The 18,818-nt window shown below is 44.7% G+C and overlaps 1 protein-coding gene across 4 annotated transcripts in view; it reads left to right on the forward strand.

Annotated features, from left to right (window-relative positions):
• DPP6 (dipeptidyl peptidase like 6) overlaps window positions 1-18,818 on the forward strand; it is a 2,152,278-nt gene that overhangs the window by 2,129,940 nt on the left and 3,520 nt on the right. For all 4 annotated transcript variants that reach the window (XM_086941474.1, XM_086941473.1, XM_086941476.1 and 1 more), the window contains exons 24-25: window positions 15,640-15,712; window positions 15,815-15,888. In XM_086941474.1, the coding sequence (XP_086797600.1) occupies window positions 15,640-15,712; window positions 15,815-15,888 (147 nt within the window). The remainder of the gene's footprint in view (window positions 1-15,639; window positions 15,713-15,814; window positions 15,889-18,818) is intronic.

Consider the following 18,818-nt stretch of genomic DNA (forward strand, 5'->3'; position numbering starts at 1 on the left):
GCTCATATTTAAAAAGTCCCTTTAACTTCCAGAGAGTTTACCGGCTCACCTTTTTATTCCAACAACCGGCTATCCCCGATGCCGGCTTCCCGCGTACTCTAGTGGCAACTCGATCAAAGAGAGCGCGCCCACCCAGGAAGTCTCCTTTTAACTACGTCATGTGCGACGTCTTCTGCGTCACCACGCTTCTGTTGGAGACTTGCAACAAATCTAGCGGGTTTATTTAGCCTCAGAATTTAAGGGCCTGTAGTTTACATGAAAGCTAGTGAGCTTTGGTATCACAATCTTGTGCATTTGTGCTTCCATTGACAGGGTTGGCCTTTAGGTGGCTCGATTGACCGTACAAGGGAATCGGCTCAAAGAATAGATATTTGATTAAGAAAAGGTAATGCCCACCATATAAAATTACCTATAGTGAATCAGCTAATCTAAAGACTGTCTAACATTACCACAGTGGGAGTATTAATATTGACTTTGCTATACTCCACAGATTCCATTCTCAAGATTGCAGTACCCTACCTTTTTTAATTAAAGCGAGGAGGAGTTTTAATTTATGTGCAATTGCACGGGTGAGTCCCAAGGTTTATGAAATTTGAAAAATTGGTTTGGAAGGATGAATGATTTTGATATTACTAAAAATGAAGCACTTACAAAGACTAATGAACAACCAGGAGTGGCCATGATAGTATGGTTGTAATAATAGTTTTCTAGTTGTAAGAAACTACTTGGGATTGAGCTTACATTATGCCTGAGACTAAGAGCGCACTAGACTTACTGTATATGTAGTGATTGTATACTTTAGGACTAATTAGACTACATTGTAATTGCTTTATGAACCTTTTGCAAAACTATTTTAGATATGTTTTTGTTTGTATTTATTAAAGGTAAATGAATTTTTTGTTTTACTTTATATTAGGTGACACCAGTCAAAAGGAGATAGATATTAAATTTGTCCTGAAGAAGGTGGTCCTATCGATCTAATACCACCGAAACGCGTCGACGCTTTAGCTTTTGTTAAATTCGGAAAGGTCAACAGTGTTACGGTGATAGGGAATCAAACCTCTTGCCCTCAGTTGTACCAAGTGTATCTGAATTAACATTATCAAGACAAAGTCAACTGTCTGAATGTCTCCTGTCTTTTTATAATAACATTTTCCCAATATGTTGTTTTAAAAATATATTTTCTGTGTATCATTTTAATGAATTTGTGCATTAGGGATCCTTCTTTTTAATGATGTATAAATATTGTGATACATTTTAATATTACTGTCATTTTCTTTGTAAGTGCTTTATTGTTATTATCTTTGATCTGTGAATTGTGCTGTATGTGGATTTATAAATGTGGCGTTACTGGCCTTTAAGCTAAATGATACGAAAGGGAAACCTTTCTTTTTTACTACCTTTAAAAACCTGCCTCAACGTGGCCGCTAAGCTTCTAACAGGCTCAAGGAAGTTCAACCATATCTCAGCACATCTGAAAGCGCTGAACTGGCTTCCTTTACAGGCCAGAATCGAACTCAAAATTGCATGTATCACACACAGGGCATTATACACAAACTCCCCTGCATATCTTGCCCAGAAACTCATGTTATCCGGAGGGACCAGAAACTCATGGTCCTCCAGAGACCTCCTGCTCCAACCTGCACGCTTTAGAAAAACGAAAACGTACTATCGCGCCTTCTCCAGTGCTGCACCTAGAATATGGAACTCACTCCCACCCCTCATTAGAAGAATCCTGTCGCTGGCTCGCTTTAAAAAAGATGACAAAACCTTCCTAATGGGCAAATTCCTCGCCTAAACTCTGCCTGTTATTTCACCCAGAGATGAGATCTTGCCCTATCTCCTTTCTATGCATCCCCGGGAGTACACAGGCGCTATCCTACCGGCACCTCTGGGCTTCCCACCATTGACTTTGGGACCCTCGTTTCCTCGTGAACTGTAAATGTAATTGTACTTTGTCCCTTTTTATCCCTTTGTTTCCAGCCCCCCTCACACCGCCTCCAAGTCGTTTGTATACTGCTGCTAATTCCTGTAAAGTTTTCTGATACCCTAACAGGTCAAGTTCGCACCCTATAAAACTCAAAATAAATACAAAATAAATAAACTTTCGGAAGACCTAAAACCCCCACCTCACTGAAATGGAACAAGAGCCATGGAGTAGTGACCGTACCATCTGCTACTACAACCTGATGGAATGTATTGGATATAATCTGCGTAATCTGCCCTGGGTCCACCAGCTGACTACTGAGTCATACTGGCTCCTGTGTCCCTCGGAGCCACCACTCCTGGCCCATTGAAGGTGACTCACTGCCTATACTTTAAAGTATATGACGGCTTGTGGACTTTGGGCACCATCTCCATGTCACCCAGTGACACTTAGATAACCTCATTGAACCCCCCCCCCCAACCCACTGACTGGGTCAAACTCCTCCCCAGGCACTACACTAGCCAAGACTATGGTCTTTCCTCCATTACTCATGCACTGCCCATGCTCATGAGTCTCAAAGTACTTGGGAGTTTTGTTCAGATTTCTATCAGGGAAGCTGTTCGTTTGGTGGCCAGATTGGGAATGAGAACCATTTAAGGGGCATTGGGAGAACTCTTTCTTTTTATCTCCTCCTCCATCTTCTGCTGTGAAATTTGACCAGTCTTTTTGGAGTCCCCTTGATGCCTTTTTGGACACTCTTTGCTGTATCCTGCTTGAGAACATTATCCAAGAGCTTGAAGTGGAGCTTGCCTCCTGTTAAGAAGTCCCAGGGACACAAAGACTTCACCTGCAGCATCCTTGAAATCCACTGCTGGGACTTATGACCTGCCTTGTGCTGCCAGTTCCAATTCTGGGCCAATGGAGTTTGTTCTTGCAACAAAAAGCATCAAGAAGACATCAAAATCAATGCATTGCCCTTCCAGTGTCTGTTTTTCCAACGTAGCACCACTGTGCAGGAGACATTTCTATGCACCACCTCTGTGTGGCAAAAGAAATTGACACAGCGCTTGCCTGCAGCCGAAGAAATGGCCGCAGCCTGAGTTTGGGACACCAGGTCTCCGAAATCCGAGACACCCACACTGACTCCCAGGCAGGCCCTGCTTTGTGGCTGAAAGATTTCTAAACTGGTGTTGTGTCCATTTGTAGTGTGTACATATTGCCGCTGAGATTAGCCTGACTACTAGTGTTAAGCTAACAAGGGGGTGAGCAGGAGTTATCTTAACTGTGTGATCCCCATACCCTGATTTGAAGGAAGGGTCCAGACTGACTAGGTGCATACCTCTGCCAACTAGAGACCCCCATTTCTAACACTAGGAATCAGTAATTTGCGAACCGGCCTATTAATACATTGGTCAGTTTTCAAAAAGGTAGGTCACAAATTGCGCCCAGAGTTTAGTACATCTGGCCCCAGATGCGTAATTCTGTAGTCGCAAAAAAAAAACAATTGACAATGACAACTGTGTATTTGGGTTAACTATTATGTAATGCGTTGCTTCTTTAGAGTAAGACATTGCTCTCAGATTCTGATGTAAGGTATTTAATCAAAAGATTGAGCATTCGTTGGTGAATGATTGTGTATAGACATGAGGCTCTGTGCTTTGGTTCAGGGATGAATTATTTTACCAGTTGTCTGCAAAAGAGGGAGAATGTTCATCTTACAAGTGCCAGATCCTTTTTGGTACGACAAAGAGCTGGTCCATTGTGGGGCAGTTTGATGTCCCTGTAGCAGACATTCCTTTCAAGAAGATATGATCATAATTATACAAAGCTCGAAAACAGGTTCAGCTGAGCACAATGCGTGGATAATATATGTCAAGTTGTTTGCAGTTGTTCATACTTTTATACCAGCTGCCAATGACAGCATAGAGAACAACCCTGTGATTTTTGGACTTAGCAGCGTGAAATGCCACCACAGTTGAGATTACTGTGGTGGTCATTTGTCTAACTACGTAATTTATCCGGGGGCTGTGGTATTAAAACATATTCTGCCCACTCACTTTAAATAATATATTCATTGGCCAATGTTGAGTCATGAATCCTAAACCGCATTGCAGCATGAGACGAGCCTAATACTATTTACTCCTTTGAACTGAAATACGTTATCACCTTTTTCCACTGTGTCTAAAATACTGCCTGCCTGTACCAGGAGAGTCAGCGCAAAGACTAGGCCACTTAGGCGGAGATTTACTAAGATTTAACATTGTGTTTGCATCACAAAAGTAACACAAATCGACACAAAATCTTTTTTTGCCCAATTTAATTTCCAACTGTAAAATTGTTAAGCGCTGGAAATAATGTGAAAGCCATGCAAAGCAGTGGGTGTTACTTAGCACCTAGGGGGCATACCTTGGGTGAAGCATAGGTGGAACATGGGCGTTCCCATGCAACCACCCAATCTTTCTGAAGCTAAACCCAATTTACTTATTAAAGTAGACAGGGTTTAGCGTCAGAAACCTGCGCCCATATAAAGTGGGTGCAAGGAAGGAGAAATGCTTTTATTCCTCCTTCCTTTTCGGACTATGCATGCTTGCTGCACTGCATAGCACACTTACAAAATGGGAAAAGGTTTAAAGTGAGTCACAGCATAGTATTTTGTACTGGAAGGGGACTCTTCCAGTACAAAACCTCAGTGGCGTCACTAGGGTTGGTGTCACCCGGTGCGGGTAACTCATGGTGTCACCCCCTCACGACTTACCGCATGGACCTCCCATAAAAGCAATTACTAATGCGTCTTTATTACTAAAGGAACACTTTTGTGAAAAATTTGAATAATGAAATACTGAGCAAAAAGCACTGTTTCTAAACTTCTACCTAGCAGTTAGCATGCAGTTCCTTAAAGATGGTTCATAATTCATTAAGGTATATTACAAGGATGGTAACCTGAGACCTATCTCACTCAAGAATGTCTGCAATGAAAGCAGTAACTCGCTGAGCTTCCTATGTAAAATACAAATCTGTCACCTGCATGGTGTATGCTTCACTTTGCAGCTGGGACATTAACTCTTTATACTTTGTATGAGTCAGGCCTGTAACTAGACTGCACACAGATCTCACCAGCAAGTGTATTCACCACCAAAGTTATCTTACAGCTACAATGCTTTAGAATTTGTTGGGTACACAAAGATCTCTGCACCAGATGTCTAATCCCAATAAACTATTTTAAAGTGAAGTCTGCTCGAGAGAAAACAAAGTACAATTAGAAGAGGTATAATACTGCAATATATGGTATACACTCAAGCACAAGAACAAACGTTACATAGGCAATGGTGGCACTTGTGCAGTATCAAAAAACAAACAAAATGCCATTACCGCAGTCCCCAGGGCCTATCGTTACTGCCCGAGGAAGGAAGAAAGCTTTAGCCTGGTGCACTAGACCCGCCCGAAGAGGACCGTGTTTTCGTCTGTGCGAATGTGCGCCCAAGAAAAAAGCATTGTTGTTTGTACTGAATTTGATTCATTTGTGTGCCACTGTACTGCCACATTTTTAACTTAGTTCATGATTCATATTAATTTATAAATAAATGAAAACTGGATATTATTTCTCAATCACCGACTGCCTCCGAGTCGGGCCCAGCAAGAAGAAGTCAGTGAGTCCCAAATTTGAAGGGGTGAGACCAGGCTTTTGATTGTCCCTGTTAACAATTCAGTGTGACTGATGAATGCTAGGTGCAGAAACAGTGGCATTACAAGCACTTTGGCCACCTGTGGCGGTCCCCTTGTTTGCTGCCCCACTGCGGCCGCACCAAAGAGCTCGGGGGGGGGGGAGGTGCTGGCAGGATTTTTTTTGCATTTTCTGCCCCTCGTGGGCAATTGAAAAGCAGGGGGGGGGCGATTACCACACTGAGACGGCAGGTAAGAGTGGGGGGAGGCTGCCGCCTCCAAAACTAATGCTGCACGGGGCACACCCCCGCCCCCCCCTTGCTCTGGACTGTGCAGAAAGCTCCTCTTGTTGCCTTTGTTGTGTGTACTCTAGTCTAGAGACTAACCTGCTGTGAGGTTCATCAAAATACACAAAGAATATATCTGGAGTGCAAACTGGAAAGAATACATGAAAAAGAACCCCCCACAATCCAGTTCTGAAAATGTAGACAGTGGATCCATGTCCCCTGTCTGCTTTGGCTGAATATAATTGAGAGGCACCTGCACACCTGTTGTTCCAGTTCCAAGTTCTCTGTGACCAAGGAAGGGAGTGTCCGCATAGTACTGCAAGGTGTGCTGTGTAACCAGAGCTGATCAGTCTGACCCTGTGCCTCATGGGAACAGTCCATCCCGAACTGCCAAGCCATGCCTTCCCTGGACCAGAAACAAGCAAACTCTGATCTTGAGCACCAGGACACTACCTCCCTAAAAAGTCTGTCACTGCTCACCATGGCCACCACTGAAAGTTAAGGGTGAAGGGGTTGTTTATGGCCCATTTTGTAAATCTAACAGACTCACTCAGGGATAGCAGAGTCAAATGACCCCAGCCCCCATAGCTTAGGCCCAGTTAGCCTAAGCCTCTGCTTGCCCTGTGGCCTCCTGAATGGGATCCGATGCAAAGGCACGGATTGCCCTTGGCACACTTGCATAGCTGTGTAGACTTTTTGTAATGTGTTCATAAAGCACAAAAAGTACACCATTCAATGAATAAAGGAAGGAAGGGTTGGCATTTAAGAGAAACAAATAAGGAAAAACGTAGTTAAGGGTAATTAGAACACATATTTTATTTTACTTCCTTTAGTTTTACACAATTGTAGAATTATGATAAATTGGATCTCAACACAGTCATACATGATTACCATAAAAATATAATGCATTTTACGCACACATCGTCATTAGGCGTGAGACATTTGTGTGGGGACTACCAAAAAAAACTCCAGTTTCACTTATGGCAATTACATTTTGTTTGCAGAAATGCAGAAATACACTCATTTGTCAGCATTCGGTGCTCCAGCTTAACACGTCTTCTAATTGCACTATATAATTTACAAAGCGCTTCCTACCTCTCACGAGTTCGCAGGCAGCGCTGCCATTTCCATGTGCTCCTCTGCCGACAGGGGGTGGGGCCTTCTCCTTGGGGAAGAGTGTTTCCTCGCCACTGTACGCTCCCTAACCCTTCTAAGTTCCTACTCTCCTGAGAAAGTTGGCACCATAATGCTCCAGGGCGCGTGCACACATTTGTTGCGGGGAACAAAGTGCTCCCTCGGCATGCACTGTAAACACTAAGCGCCGCAAGCTGCGAAGAAGGCACCGACGCAAACTCCATGAAGCACACGCACGGGCAAACTATTAGAAAGTCTCTCCAAACAGACGTGCTGCGGGGAGACCTCAGACCACGGCGGCGCACGCGATATCAAAGAACAGAAGATGGTGCCCGTGCCGTGGTCGTGTGATGTCCACGTTATTAATTCTTTCTTTACTCTAGTAGCACAACACACACACTCCCCTGCGCTGCAGTCGGTCTCATCTCCTCCCTGGCGGGCGCGTGACCAACGTGACACGTCAGAGGAAGAGCGCACACCCGCGCGCGGGGGCAGGCCCTGGGACCCACAAACTGCGTAGTGCGTAAGCCGCGCATCCGCATCGCACCATTGGCAAGCATCATCACATCTATCTGGTGCGTGCGTGGCGTCGCGATGTGCTGCTGCAGTGAGTGCTGCACTGACTGCATTAGTAGAAGCATTTTAATTGGTTTTAAGCAAGTTCGCAACTGTGCACAGCTCACCGCTTGCACTATAGCAGCCCGTAACTAACAAGATTGGTGTCACCCCAGATGGGGTGACAACCGGTGAGGTCCGCACCCCCCGCACCCCCCTAGTGACGCCACTGCAAAACCTATGCTAGACTCACAGAGACTCCATTGCACCCTGGTGCAAAGGTTTCTCTGTGGTGCATGGCAACTGATTTCAGCGCCGTCGCTAGGGAGAGGGGAGGAGGCACGCACAATGGAGCATTTACGGCTATTGCACTGCACTGTGTGAAAAAGTAGTAATCTCCCCCTAAATTGTGTTTTGTATACCACTTTACTTTAGCAACAAACCATAGGTTTCTCTAGGAGTGTACGTATTGCTATTTATTGGGCTCATAACCACGGTAGTAAGCAACCAGTTACTGTCTAATGGGTTTATGGGGAACATTGTAGATTGTGTTGGGGAGAGATTGAGGCACTTGTAGCTGGAAGGCCCTTTTAGGAGATGGATAAGATGCTCCTTATAGATATGCATCTTAAGCGCAACGTGAACTCCAGAACCAATAACACAAACCCGATGTTTATGGACGTTGTTCCAGATTATGGATATAGAGATTGCCTGCGGGTTTTTCAATGTTGGCAAGGAGTCTAAGAGGAAAACAAAGAATTCACAGAAAATATTAGACAGCATTGGGGGTACCACAACTGCAGCATTTCCCCTTTCCTTCTGGCAAGACTTTAATACATTTTTACTGTTAGTGATGCAAAAAGGGAATTTAGGGAGGGAAGACCAGAACCAACGCTTCAATATAGTCATAGTATTTGTGGTGCATATATGCAGTGGGAGGAGCTGCATGATTTACTCCAAGTGCACGTTCCTGTGATCTTCATGAAAATTATGAGCATCACTTGCCATAGCTGATCATGGGCCAAATGTATCAAGGTGAATTGCGATTGCAAACGCTGAAATTCGCAGAATTTCAGCATTTGCAATCGCAATTTGGCCTAGTGCTATGTATGAAAGCACAACTTTCTCGCAATTTAAGGAATCGCAAAATTTGAGATTCCTTATTTTGAAAATGCATTTAAGGAATCTCAAATTGCGATTCCTTAAATGGAATGTATGTAGCACCCAAGTTGTGCGAATATGGCACAAGGAATCGCAAATTACCACCAACTACAGTTTGGTGGTAATTTGCGATTTCTTTAAAAAATGCAAATGTTTGCATTTTTCAAAGTGGCATGTGGCGCACACACATGCCCTTAGGGCAGAGGTCTTCAAACTTTTTGATGCCGAGACCCCCTTGTCAAACCTTTTTAGGGGTAAGGACCCCCTTCTGACAAAAGTTTCTAGAAACTGGTACTCCTCATCATCATCTTTTGACAACCATAAACGCGCCTGTTAGACCTCATCACATCCATCCATCCATCATTCATCCACCCACACTTTCACACTTCCATCCATCCTTTCATCCTTCCATCCATCCATCCTTCATCCATCCACCCTTTCATCTTTCCATCCATACATCCATCCTTTACCCATCCACCCTTCCATCCATCTACCCATCATTCATCCACCCACCTTTTCACACATCCATCCATCATTCATCCATGCAACCTTTTATCCATTCATACATCCATCCACCCTTTCATCTTCCCATCCATACATCCATCATTCATCCATCCACCCTTTCATCCATACATCCACCCACCCACCATTTCATCCATCCATCCATCCACCCACCATTTCATCCATCCATCCATCCACCCATCATTCATCCCCCCACCTTTTCACACATCCATCCATGCATCATTCATCCATGCAACCTTTTATCCATCCATACATCCATCCTTCATCCATCCACCCTTTCATCCATCCATCCACCCTTTCATCCATCCATCCACCGCATCATTCATCCCCCCACCTTTTCACACATCCATCCATGCATCATTCATCCATGCAACCTTTTATCCATCCATACATCCATCCTTCATCCATCCACCCTTTCATCCTTCCATCCATCCATCCTTTATTCGTCCACCCTTTCATCCATCCATCCACCCATCATTCATCCCCCCACCTTTTCACACATCCATCATTCATCCATGCAACCTTTTATCCATCCATACATCCATCCACCTTTCCATCCATCCATCCATCCTTCATCAGTCCACCCTTTCATCCTTCCATCCATCCATCCACTCTTTCATCCATTCATCCACCCTTTCATCCATTCATCCACCCTTTCATCCATTCATCCACCCTTTCATCCATCCATTCGTCCTTCATCCGTCAACTCTTTCATCCTTACATCCATCCATCCATCCATCATTCATCCATGCAACCTTTTATCCATCCATACATCCTTCATCCATCTACCCTTTCATCCTTCCATCCATCCACCCTTTCATCCATTCATCCTTTCATCCATTCATCCTTTCATCGATCCAACCACCCTTTCATCCATCGATTCATCATTCATCCACCCACCCACCTTTTCACACATCCATCCATCCTTCATCCATCCATCCACCCATCATTCATCCACCCACCTTTTCTGTGCCTCTCTCATGGGGGGGGGGGGGGGGGGTCAGTATCTCTCTGCGTCTTCTTCCTTCTCTCCCGATCATGGGAGGGCATCTCTGTGCCTCCCTGCTGGGGGCGAGGGACATGTCACGGGACCCACAGCTCCAGGCGCGCAATATCCATTGACCTCAAAGGGCTACACCAGTGGTTCCCAAACTGTTTGAGCCCATGGCTCCCTTGACCTATTAGTCATTGGCCATGGCTCCTCATTATGTTACTTTATTATGTTGGTGGGGGAGGTGCAAGTTCGGCCTCAGGAGTACTTCCATTTTTCTCCCTGAAAATGATTGGGATGAAGCAGATGAAGGAATTATAATCATATACAGCCTGAAAGCATGGAAACACGCCCATTGACCTGGAATTGCGCCCACAAACCTAAGACCACGCCCACAGGGAAATAGCCTCTAGTCTTGTACAGGTCCAGCCCACAGGCCAAAGAAATAGAAGCCACCAGCGCCCCATTCCGTGGCTCGTCGCATAGCAATCCACCTAGGTCATGGAGTGTTCTAGATCTGTTTGTGTTGCCTGCATTTCTGTGACCAAGCAGTGTAATATATGCATGCAAGAAGTATTTGTCTGGGAGAACCTGTACATCTGGGATTGCTGCAAGGAGGTATACGTGTGCAGTTTAACATGCATAGATTGTACTGCAACCAAAGTAGCAATGGTAATTTTCTCTTTAGTCTGCAAAAACTCTGAATACATGTGTGCATATATTCAACATCTGGACTACTCTCCATGTCATGCTCATCACATTGTGAGGCTCATCAACGAAGCACTGGAAAAAATGTCTCCCTCTTCGATCACATCAGTTTTAGGAAACGCAAGCACCAAACATAAGTATTTATATCTTCTAAGAAAGCCAATGTTATGTGTATGGTACATTGAGTTTGCCTTTTGGAGCTTTCTGTCCCCTGCTAATAAAGGCAAGTGTATTTATGATTACTATAATTGAATTCCTAATACATATATGACTGAAATTGGGAATTTTCGTGAAAATCCTTTTTTAAAGGCCCCTTGAGGCAGATTAACACACATTTGTTAGTTTTCTTTTCTTTTAAATGTTTTAATGTTTATTTTAAATGTTGAAACCGTTTCCATTGTTTCTGTCTGCCTTAGTGGTTGTTGTCTGTCGTCCCAGTAAATAGAGCAGGTAGCTTGTGTCCCCACTACAAGAAACGACAGATTTCTACAAAAATGCATTTTAATTCAAGTAGCGGATTCAATATTCATGTCTGCGGTACATAGTTGTCAGCTGCTTAGGCCCATCAATCTGGGAGAAGCCCAGCTGATCTGCTGCTCAATTAGCCAGAGCGTGAGCGGTATCTAGTCTGCGCGCATGACGTTTCATGGAGCCTGCCTTGCATGTACATCATTTGCTGCCTTTGGAAAACTTCACTGCAGAAGTTACACACAGGAGCTAGACAACTTGAGCAATGTGCAAATAGCGAGCAGCAAAAGATATCGCACCACCCAACACGACTTTAACGTTTGCTTTGGGAAATCAGCCAAACAAACAGCACAGAACAAAATGCTCCATTTTCTTGCCTGTTTTCAAGAATGGCGATATTGTTCGTGAAGAATTTAAGGCTTCTTAGAAATTATCAGACAATAAACTGTTCCCAGTATTAGTGGCAACACTCTTTAAACACCGTAAAAAGCCACAATGTGTTATTATCATATGGTGGTTTCACAGTTTTCCAGCCTGTGTAAAAGGCTTAGCTGGCTAGCGATATTCTCAGATTTATCAGCTAACGCTGGTAACAACTGTAGTGGGCCAGCGGAAAAGAGCCTAACAGTTTGCACCCTAATTAACTTCCGGTGATTCCCAAACTCTGTGCGTGGCGCCCCTGGCTAGTTTTGCCAGCGCACCTGGGTGCCGCGGCGCACAGATTGGTAACCACTGGGCTACACTACAGCCTGCTCCCCCAGCCACCCCCCCACCCCCACCCCCCACTTCCCCTCCTCCCCCACTTCCCCTCCTCCCCCAGCTCGAAACGGCTTCAGGGACACACACACACACACAGCCACACCAGAGTACTTGACAGGTCTTATAAAGACCTTTTACTTGTTAATGAGGCTTGGATGTTTTTCACACCTCGGTGTGAATTAGGCCTCCGCTGTGAGCACCCTCGATCAGCCCACCACCAGGAACTGCACTCTGACGGATTCTCCGACCCCCTTCCAAGGACTCCACGACCCCCCTGGGGGTCGCGCCCCACAGATTGAAGACCTCTGCCTTAGGGCATGTATGTGCGCCACATGTGCACCCATGCTCATTTCAGGGGTGCAACAGGGTGTCCTTTTGACACCCTGGCACACTTGAAATTGCATTCTCAATTTGCGATTCTCTAATTGGGAATCGCAAATTGAGAATGTCTTCCCATTTATTCTTATGGGCCTCTAGGCCCGTAGGAATAAATGGGGAGGTATTCCTTAATTGCGAATCGCAATTTGCGATTTACAATTAAGGAATATGTAGGATTCGCAAAATGTATTGCAAATCCTACATACATAGTGTTTTGCGATTCTCAAATAGCAATTCTCAAAAAAATCGCTATTTGTGAATCGCAAAACCTAACAATGATACATATGGCCCGATGTTCCTTAAAACATGGGCACACATTAAATGCTTCATGAACACTATCTGGACTCTTTTTGATAGCGTAAGCTAGAGTTATTTGTGAACATGTGATTTTGATGGAATGCTAGTTGCGAGAGGGAGCATGAACTCCGTCCACCGAAACACCCCACTCCAGCACTTCTTTCTCCGCTGTTCTTTGTTTCCCGAGGTGTCTGAAGGGAAAAAGCAATGTTGTCCACCAAACCTGCCCCTGAAAAGTGTACCTCGTGCCCTGCACATAGGCAGTGATCTCAACATTGCAATCTGGACAGAGTGTCTACGCAGATTCTTCTCTGAGGAGGGACACTTTTTCATGTCCTGAGTGGCCGAACACTCTGAACTTGGAGGATGCACTAAAATTGATACTTTTACTGATTTGCTTTATTGTGCGTCAGATAGGTGTAACATGAGTGGAGCATGGGTTTTCCCGTCCATCCACATATTATGACGCAAACCCAGATTCACTAATGGCACTAAAGGCAGTAACCCTTGATTTCTGCCAGAATAGTACACCTAGCAAAGAGAGGCGTAACAAGGAAAATTACCTTTGTTTCTCCTCGTTACCGCCTCTTTCAATGTGTGCTGCATTCTGAAGCATACATGGAAAGAGGAATATGCCTCTTGGCATTGCTTTTGAGCAGGAAGGTATTCCTTCCAGCTGAAAAACAATTCTACCCATAGAGCAGGCACCCTTGCACCATGGTGCAAGTGTACCTGTGGTGGCACTAGGCTAGCTGAAGTGCGCCAGCGGCGAATGCCTCTGAACGGGGGTGGGGGAAGAGGTGTGACGACAGCTACGTGAAGCCGGTGTTTCCTCGGAGCGGCACGAGGATAGGACTAAGGCAGTGCACACATGCGGTAACTTGACCGCGTTGAAAACCCTCGGTTTTGCCGGCTCATGAGGCACGCAGCATAGACCTGGAAAAGACCATTGTGTCAGCTTTTTCAAACAATTTTTGGGAAATCTTACTACGCTTCACCTGGGGCCAACTCATGCCCTGAAGCTCAAACTGACAGCTTATTTTTCTATCAGTTTGTAGGACTCTAGGCAAACTTTAGAACTGAGTATCATTTAGTAGGGACCATTAGAGGTCCTGATGAGCAGGCAGTAGGGGACTGCCTGCGAAACATGTCGACCTGGTAGCGAGCTAATAGCTCTACAACACAACCCCTTTTTAACATTCCCAGCTAGGGAAGCGAATAAAATATATTTTTTCCACTAGCCAGGGAATTTTTATTTATTCACATAATTAGGTCCCTACACTTCACTGATAACACCAACACTGCACTAACACATAGTCCTTTATCACGAAAACAGTGCTCCCACGTAATCCGTAGGTCGTAGCACGCCCCGCCCCGTAGAGGGACGGGAAGACCCCAATGATGAAGCATGACACTAAGGGATTCTTAGTGTGTGAGGGGTATTTTAAAAGCACATAGTGCCTTCGTCTCACCAATCTGAGGAGGAGCTTTATACTACACTTAAATTTTTAAAAACTTACGAATTAAAAATTATCACCTACACACTTTGATAGAATCTTTTTGTTTAATTAGATCTGTAAGGAGGGTGATTCTCTCAATTACTCTATACTGCCTCTATTGTTTTGGAGTAGCGGCCAGGGTGCCTGGCGCCGGACTACAGGGGTTAACGGTTCGATCCCCGGTGCCCGTGGCAGGTTAGCCCAGCACCATGTGACTCTGGGCAATAGCTTGCTTAATCTTCCTGAGGGCCCCAGCGCCAGGACACCACTTCGGAGGTAGCTGTGTGCTTTACAAATACTGGTATTTCATAAAAAGAAGAAAAAATAAAAATAAACGTACCTGCTTTGCTGCCGCCTCCGCTGCATGCCTCTCCTCCATCTTCTTGTCTTGTTCCCAGCTGCTGCCTGCAGCCTGCACTGGAAGCATCCAGCCTTAGGGACTCTGCCAGTCAATCGCAACGCTGCAGAAGCAGCGTTGGATTGGTCCAAGCGGCCTGTTTGGCTGCGCAGGCGCTGCCTGGGGAGGCTAGGCATGTTCTCCACGGGGCAGTGCAACACAGCCTACAGGAAAACATGCCAACTACGCATGACTGTTTGGCCGATCCTAGAGGGCCGGTCAAAGCTTCATGCGCATGTAGGGAGGGAGCACAAACCACTCCTGCTCCCTCTGCAGCGAGCCAGGCCTGCCTCGCCCGGAGTCGCAAACGAAAATAAAATTATAATAACTTCATGTTATTATCATTTTATGTTCCACTGCTCAACGTGCAGTAGGGCGACGCTCTTCCACCTTAGCGGAGGAGCCGCCACTGGCCGGCGCTATTACAAAGCAGAATTGTGTCATTTCTTAGTAGATATGGGGCATGTCTGCTCTCCCTTTCACGCATGATGCGCAGCAAGCTGCTTTGCGGTGGGTGAAAGTTAAATAAATCTGGGGTTATATTATTGGCTGAATTAAGGTGCTTTTTTTGAGTCCCCTTGAGTCTCAGTTCAAAAAGAGCAGTTTACTTGAACAAATGTGCAGTTCACCTAAAAATGATGTATACATATTACATCAGATACATCAGACGTCAGATCATTTGCTATTTCAGGCGTGAGTGGGAGAGGAAGGATTCTGATTAGAATGTCTCATCCTTAAAATGTACCTGCACAATTTAGGAGGTGATAATTAAGCACAGATCTCTGTTTTTTCTAATATCCTTTTTCAAGTTCTTTTTTACGACATTAGTACCTGTGAAATGTCTCCTTGATGTGTACACCCTGTACCTGACTTGCTTATTTTTACCTTTTTCGCAGTTGTCCAGAATAGCGGAGAGAGTGGAGTACCTGAATAAAGAAAAGTTTCTTATTATCCATCCGACTGCTGATGGTGAGTGCTTAGGGATGTGTTAAACATATATTTTAAAAAGATTTCTTAGACGTTTCTCCAGTTACTTATGAGAATTTACACTGTTATGTTTTTCCCCTACAGAAAAAATTCATTTCCAGCACTCGGCAGACCTTATCTCGCATCTAATCAGGAAAAACGTAAATTATACGTTGCAGGTAAGCTTTCTACAACAAGTTTAAATCACAGACGCACTACACTGAAATCACTACACATGTAAGAAGTGCAAATTGGGAGACATATTTTGGTATCAGCTTAAGTAAGACTGCGATTTCACATTTAATTTACGACAGCTGAAGTAAGATTGCTTTTTTACGTTTAATTACTCAGAGGGCATAGTACTTATTTTTTCTTTTAAACCTAAACTCCTGGGGCCTCATTTATGAAAAGTGACGCATCGCTGCGTGAAAACAGCGATGCGTCACTTTTCATTGCGCCCTCCTTGCGACACCAATGGTGCGTCATATTTACAGTATGACGCATCATGTCGCAAGGAGTTACAGATATGTCAGTATTTCTGACGTATCTGTAGGCGCAAAAGTGACGGATTGCTGGAGTGTGTCACAAAAGTGACGCAACTCCAGCAATGTGTCCTTTCACATGGGGCAAGCCCCATGTGAAAGGGCCTGCGTCAGTCTTACCCCTGCTGTGAGGCAGGCGTAAGATTTTGACGCCAAAAAAAGTGACAAAAAGTGACGCACCAGCGGCGTAAAAGTGACACACAGCCTTATAATGAGGCCCCTGGTCCTTTCAAATGCATCAATGTTTCTATGGCAATAAGGGCAATTCGTATTTGAAAAGTAAACCACCTACGTCTATACCCCTTACTTGCACCCACACACTACCTACGCTAATGTATCCCCATGTTCACCTCTTGACACAAGAGTATTTGCTTGCACTGGCCTTTCTGAGCGTCATGACAATAGTTCAACCGCTGTACTTCAAAAACACGTTTGCGTATTGTAACGTCACCGTGAAGCGGTTGGGGGCGTTGGCTGCTTGAAATATAAACGGCGGTTCAATCAATCACTGGCAAGGTTAAGGTTTAGCTTTTATGGAGTGCAGGCACACAACCGTGCCCACGTGCAGATATACAAGCGCCCATGCACCAATGCCAAAAGACAGACTGGCACTGTTGCACACTGACACAGTCACAAACATACTACCATAACATCTGCCGGCAACAGAAATGGCATTCAGGGACACAAACAACATACAGACAGCAACTCACGTACACACACAGAGCACAACATAAATAAAGAGATGGGGGGGGGGGAGAAACAGACATGGATGTGAAGAGAGGCGCAAATAGGCAGAAGGACAAAGAATGGCATTTTGGATCACGTTAGATGTGAGCACAATCTTCATAAAAGAGAGCAAGGAATTGAGTGGCAAAACCAATTTAATACCCAGCCTTTCCTAAAAGACCTCAAATCCACTGTCGAAAAAAGTCATACATACAAAAAGAAATGCAGGCACTCCTTCACAGACAGTTTGCACATACAGACAAACATGACACAGAAACACTTACGTGCAGATACCTATGGACATTGGGTAATTCGTGGAGGTACTCACAACAAAGTCACAAAAATCAACAGCAATATAGGAGCATACTGCAAGACTGATGGCAGGAAAAGAGTGGACTACACCTGCAGCCATCCATACCAGACAAACCAACTTAAACCATAACACAGCTATGCACAAAACTAAGAGATTAGCATGCAACCATGCTGAGAGACCAAAAAAATATAAACACATATGTAGAAAACCATCAGATTTACATTCACCCACACTTAGACCAGCAGACATACAGGGGCAGATTCATCAAAATTTCACACAGCGCAGGAAGCCACCTTGGTGCGCTGCGCTGCTCTGCATTAAAGGGAAGGAATCCTCTGTATTTAACATTATACATGCATTCCTGTCTCTTCCATACACTCGTGCACTCTTGGCTGCCTAGTGCTTGCACTGTAAGCAGGATTGCAGATTCAGCACACATAGAACGAGGAGAACTAAATATTAAGGGCCAGATGTATCAAAGGGTTTTGCCCATTCTGTGTCTATGGGGAAATGTGTTGATACATAGTCCCCTCATTATGCCTCACCTGGGAAGGTGTATCATTTTGATGCATTCCAGTGTCTACCATTGCTGATAAATCAGGGAATGTGGCAAAATTCATGAGTGGATGCGTGGATGCACCTACGCTCCACCCATGGATGGACTCGCTGGGGCAGAGTAGCGCAACCTGGTGATTTGCGCTGCGTTACTCTAGCTGCATCAAGCCACGGAAGTTGGACTTGAATGGCTTGATAAATACAACTTAGTGGTTGCGTTACCCTTGCACCCCACTGCGAGGTGCACGGGCGAAGCAACTCTGAAAATTATGCAGCAGAGTGTCTCAAGTGCAGATGCCAAAAAACTTCCAGGCGGCCAGTTACAAAGGCAACTTTAAATATATGTTCCCGGATGTTGAAGGCCTGGTTTTTTCAACCAATCCTGTAGCCCTAACCTTGGCTTGACACACACACCTGCTCAGTGCCAGGATACCCTCATGGTTGATATTGCTCTCTGTAAATACATATAATATAACATAGCTGGTATACAGACACGACTTATGGACACCCTGCCACCAAGACTAATTGGCATCTAGACTCCCTTGCGCACCAATCAGAAACACACATCTAAGCACATGTATCTACCCATACACATACATTCCCAGAAAACACATAAATAGTACCGATTACGAAGGCACACACACAACACACTCTCGGGCACAAATACAGTCAGTAACAACACAAAAGCAGCCACAGACAGCATACATCAGGCGCAGCAGATAGTGAGATGTAGTACTTTACTCTCAATGCCCATCCAATCCTCTGCCTTTATTGAATGATCACATGTAAACTCCACATGCCCATTCCACCCTTGACTTCTTCGGTTTATTCATAATTTGTAGCAATGCAAATACATTTGTCTTTTTCTTTACAGCCAACATTTGACACATTTAGGATAACCCATAGTCATTAATTTTATTCTAGGGTCCCTTGGCGAGGCTAAAACTGTACAGAAAGTGCAATTTGATGCTTG

This window comes from Lissotriton vulgaris, chromosome 10 (genome assembly GCF_964263255.1).
Source record: "Lissotriton vulgaris chromosome 10, aLisVul1.2, whole genome shotgun sequence".
Lineage (NCBI taxonomy): Eukaryota > Metazoa > Chordata > Amphibia > Caudata > Salamandridae > Lissotriton > Lissotriton vulgaris.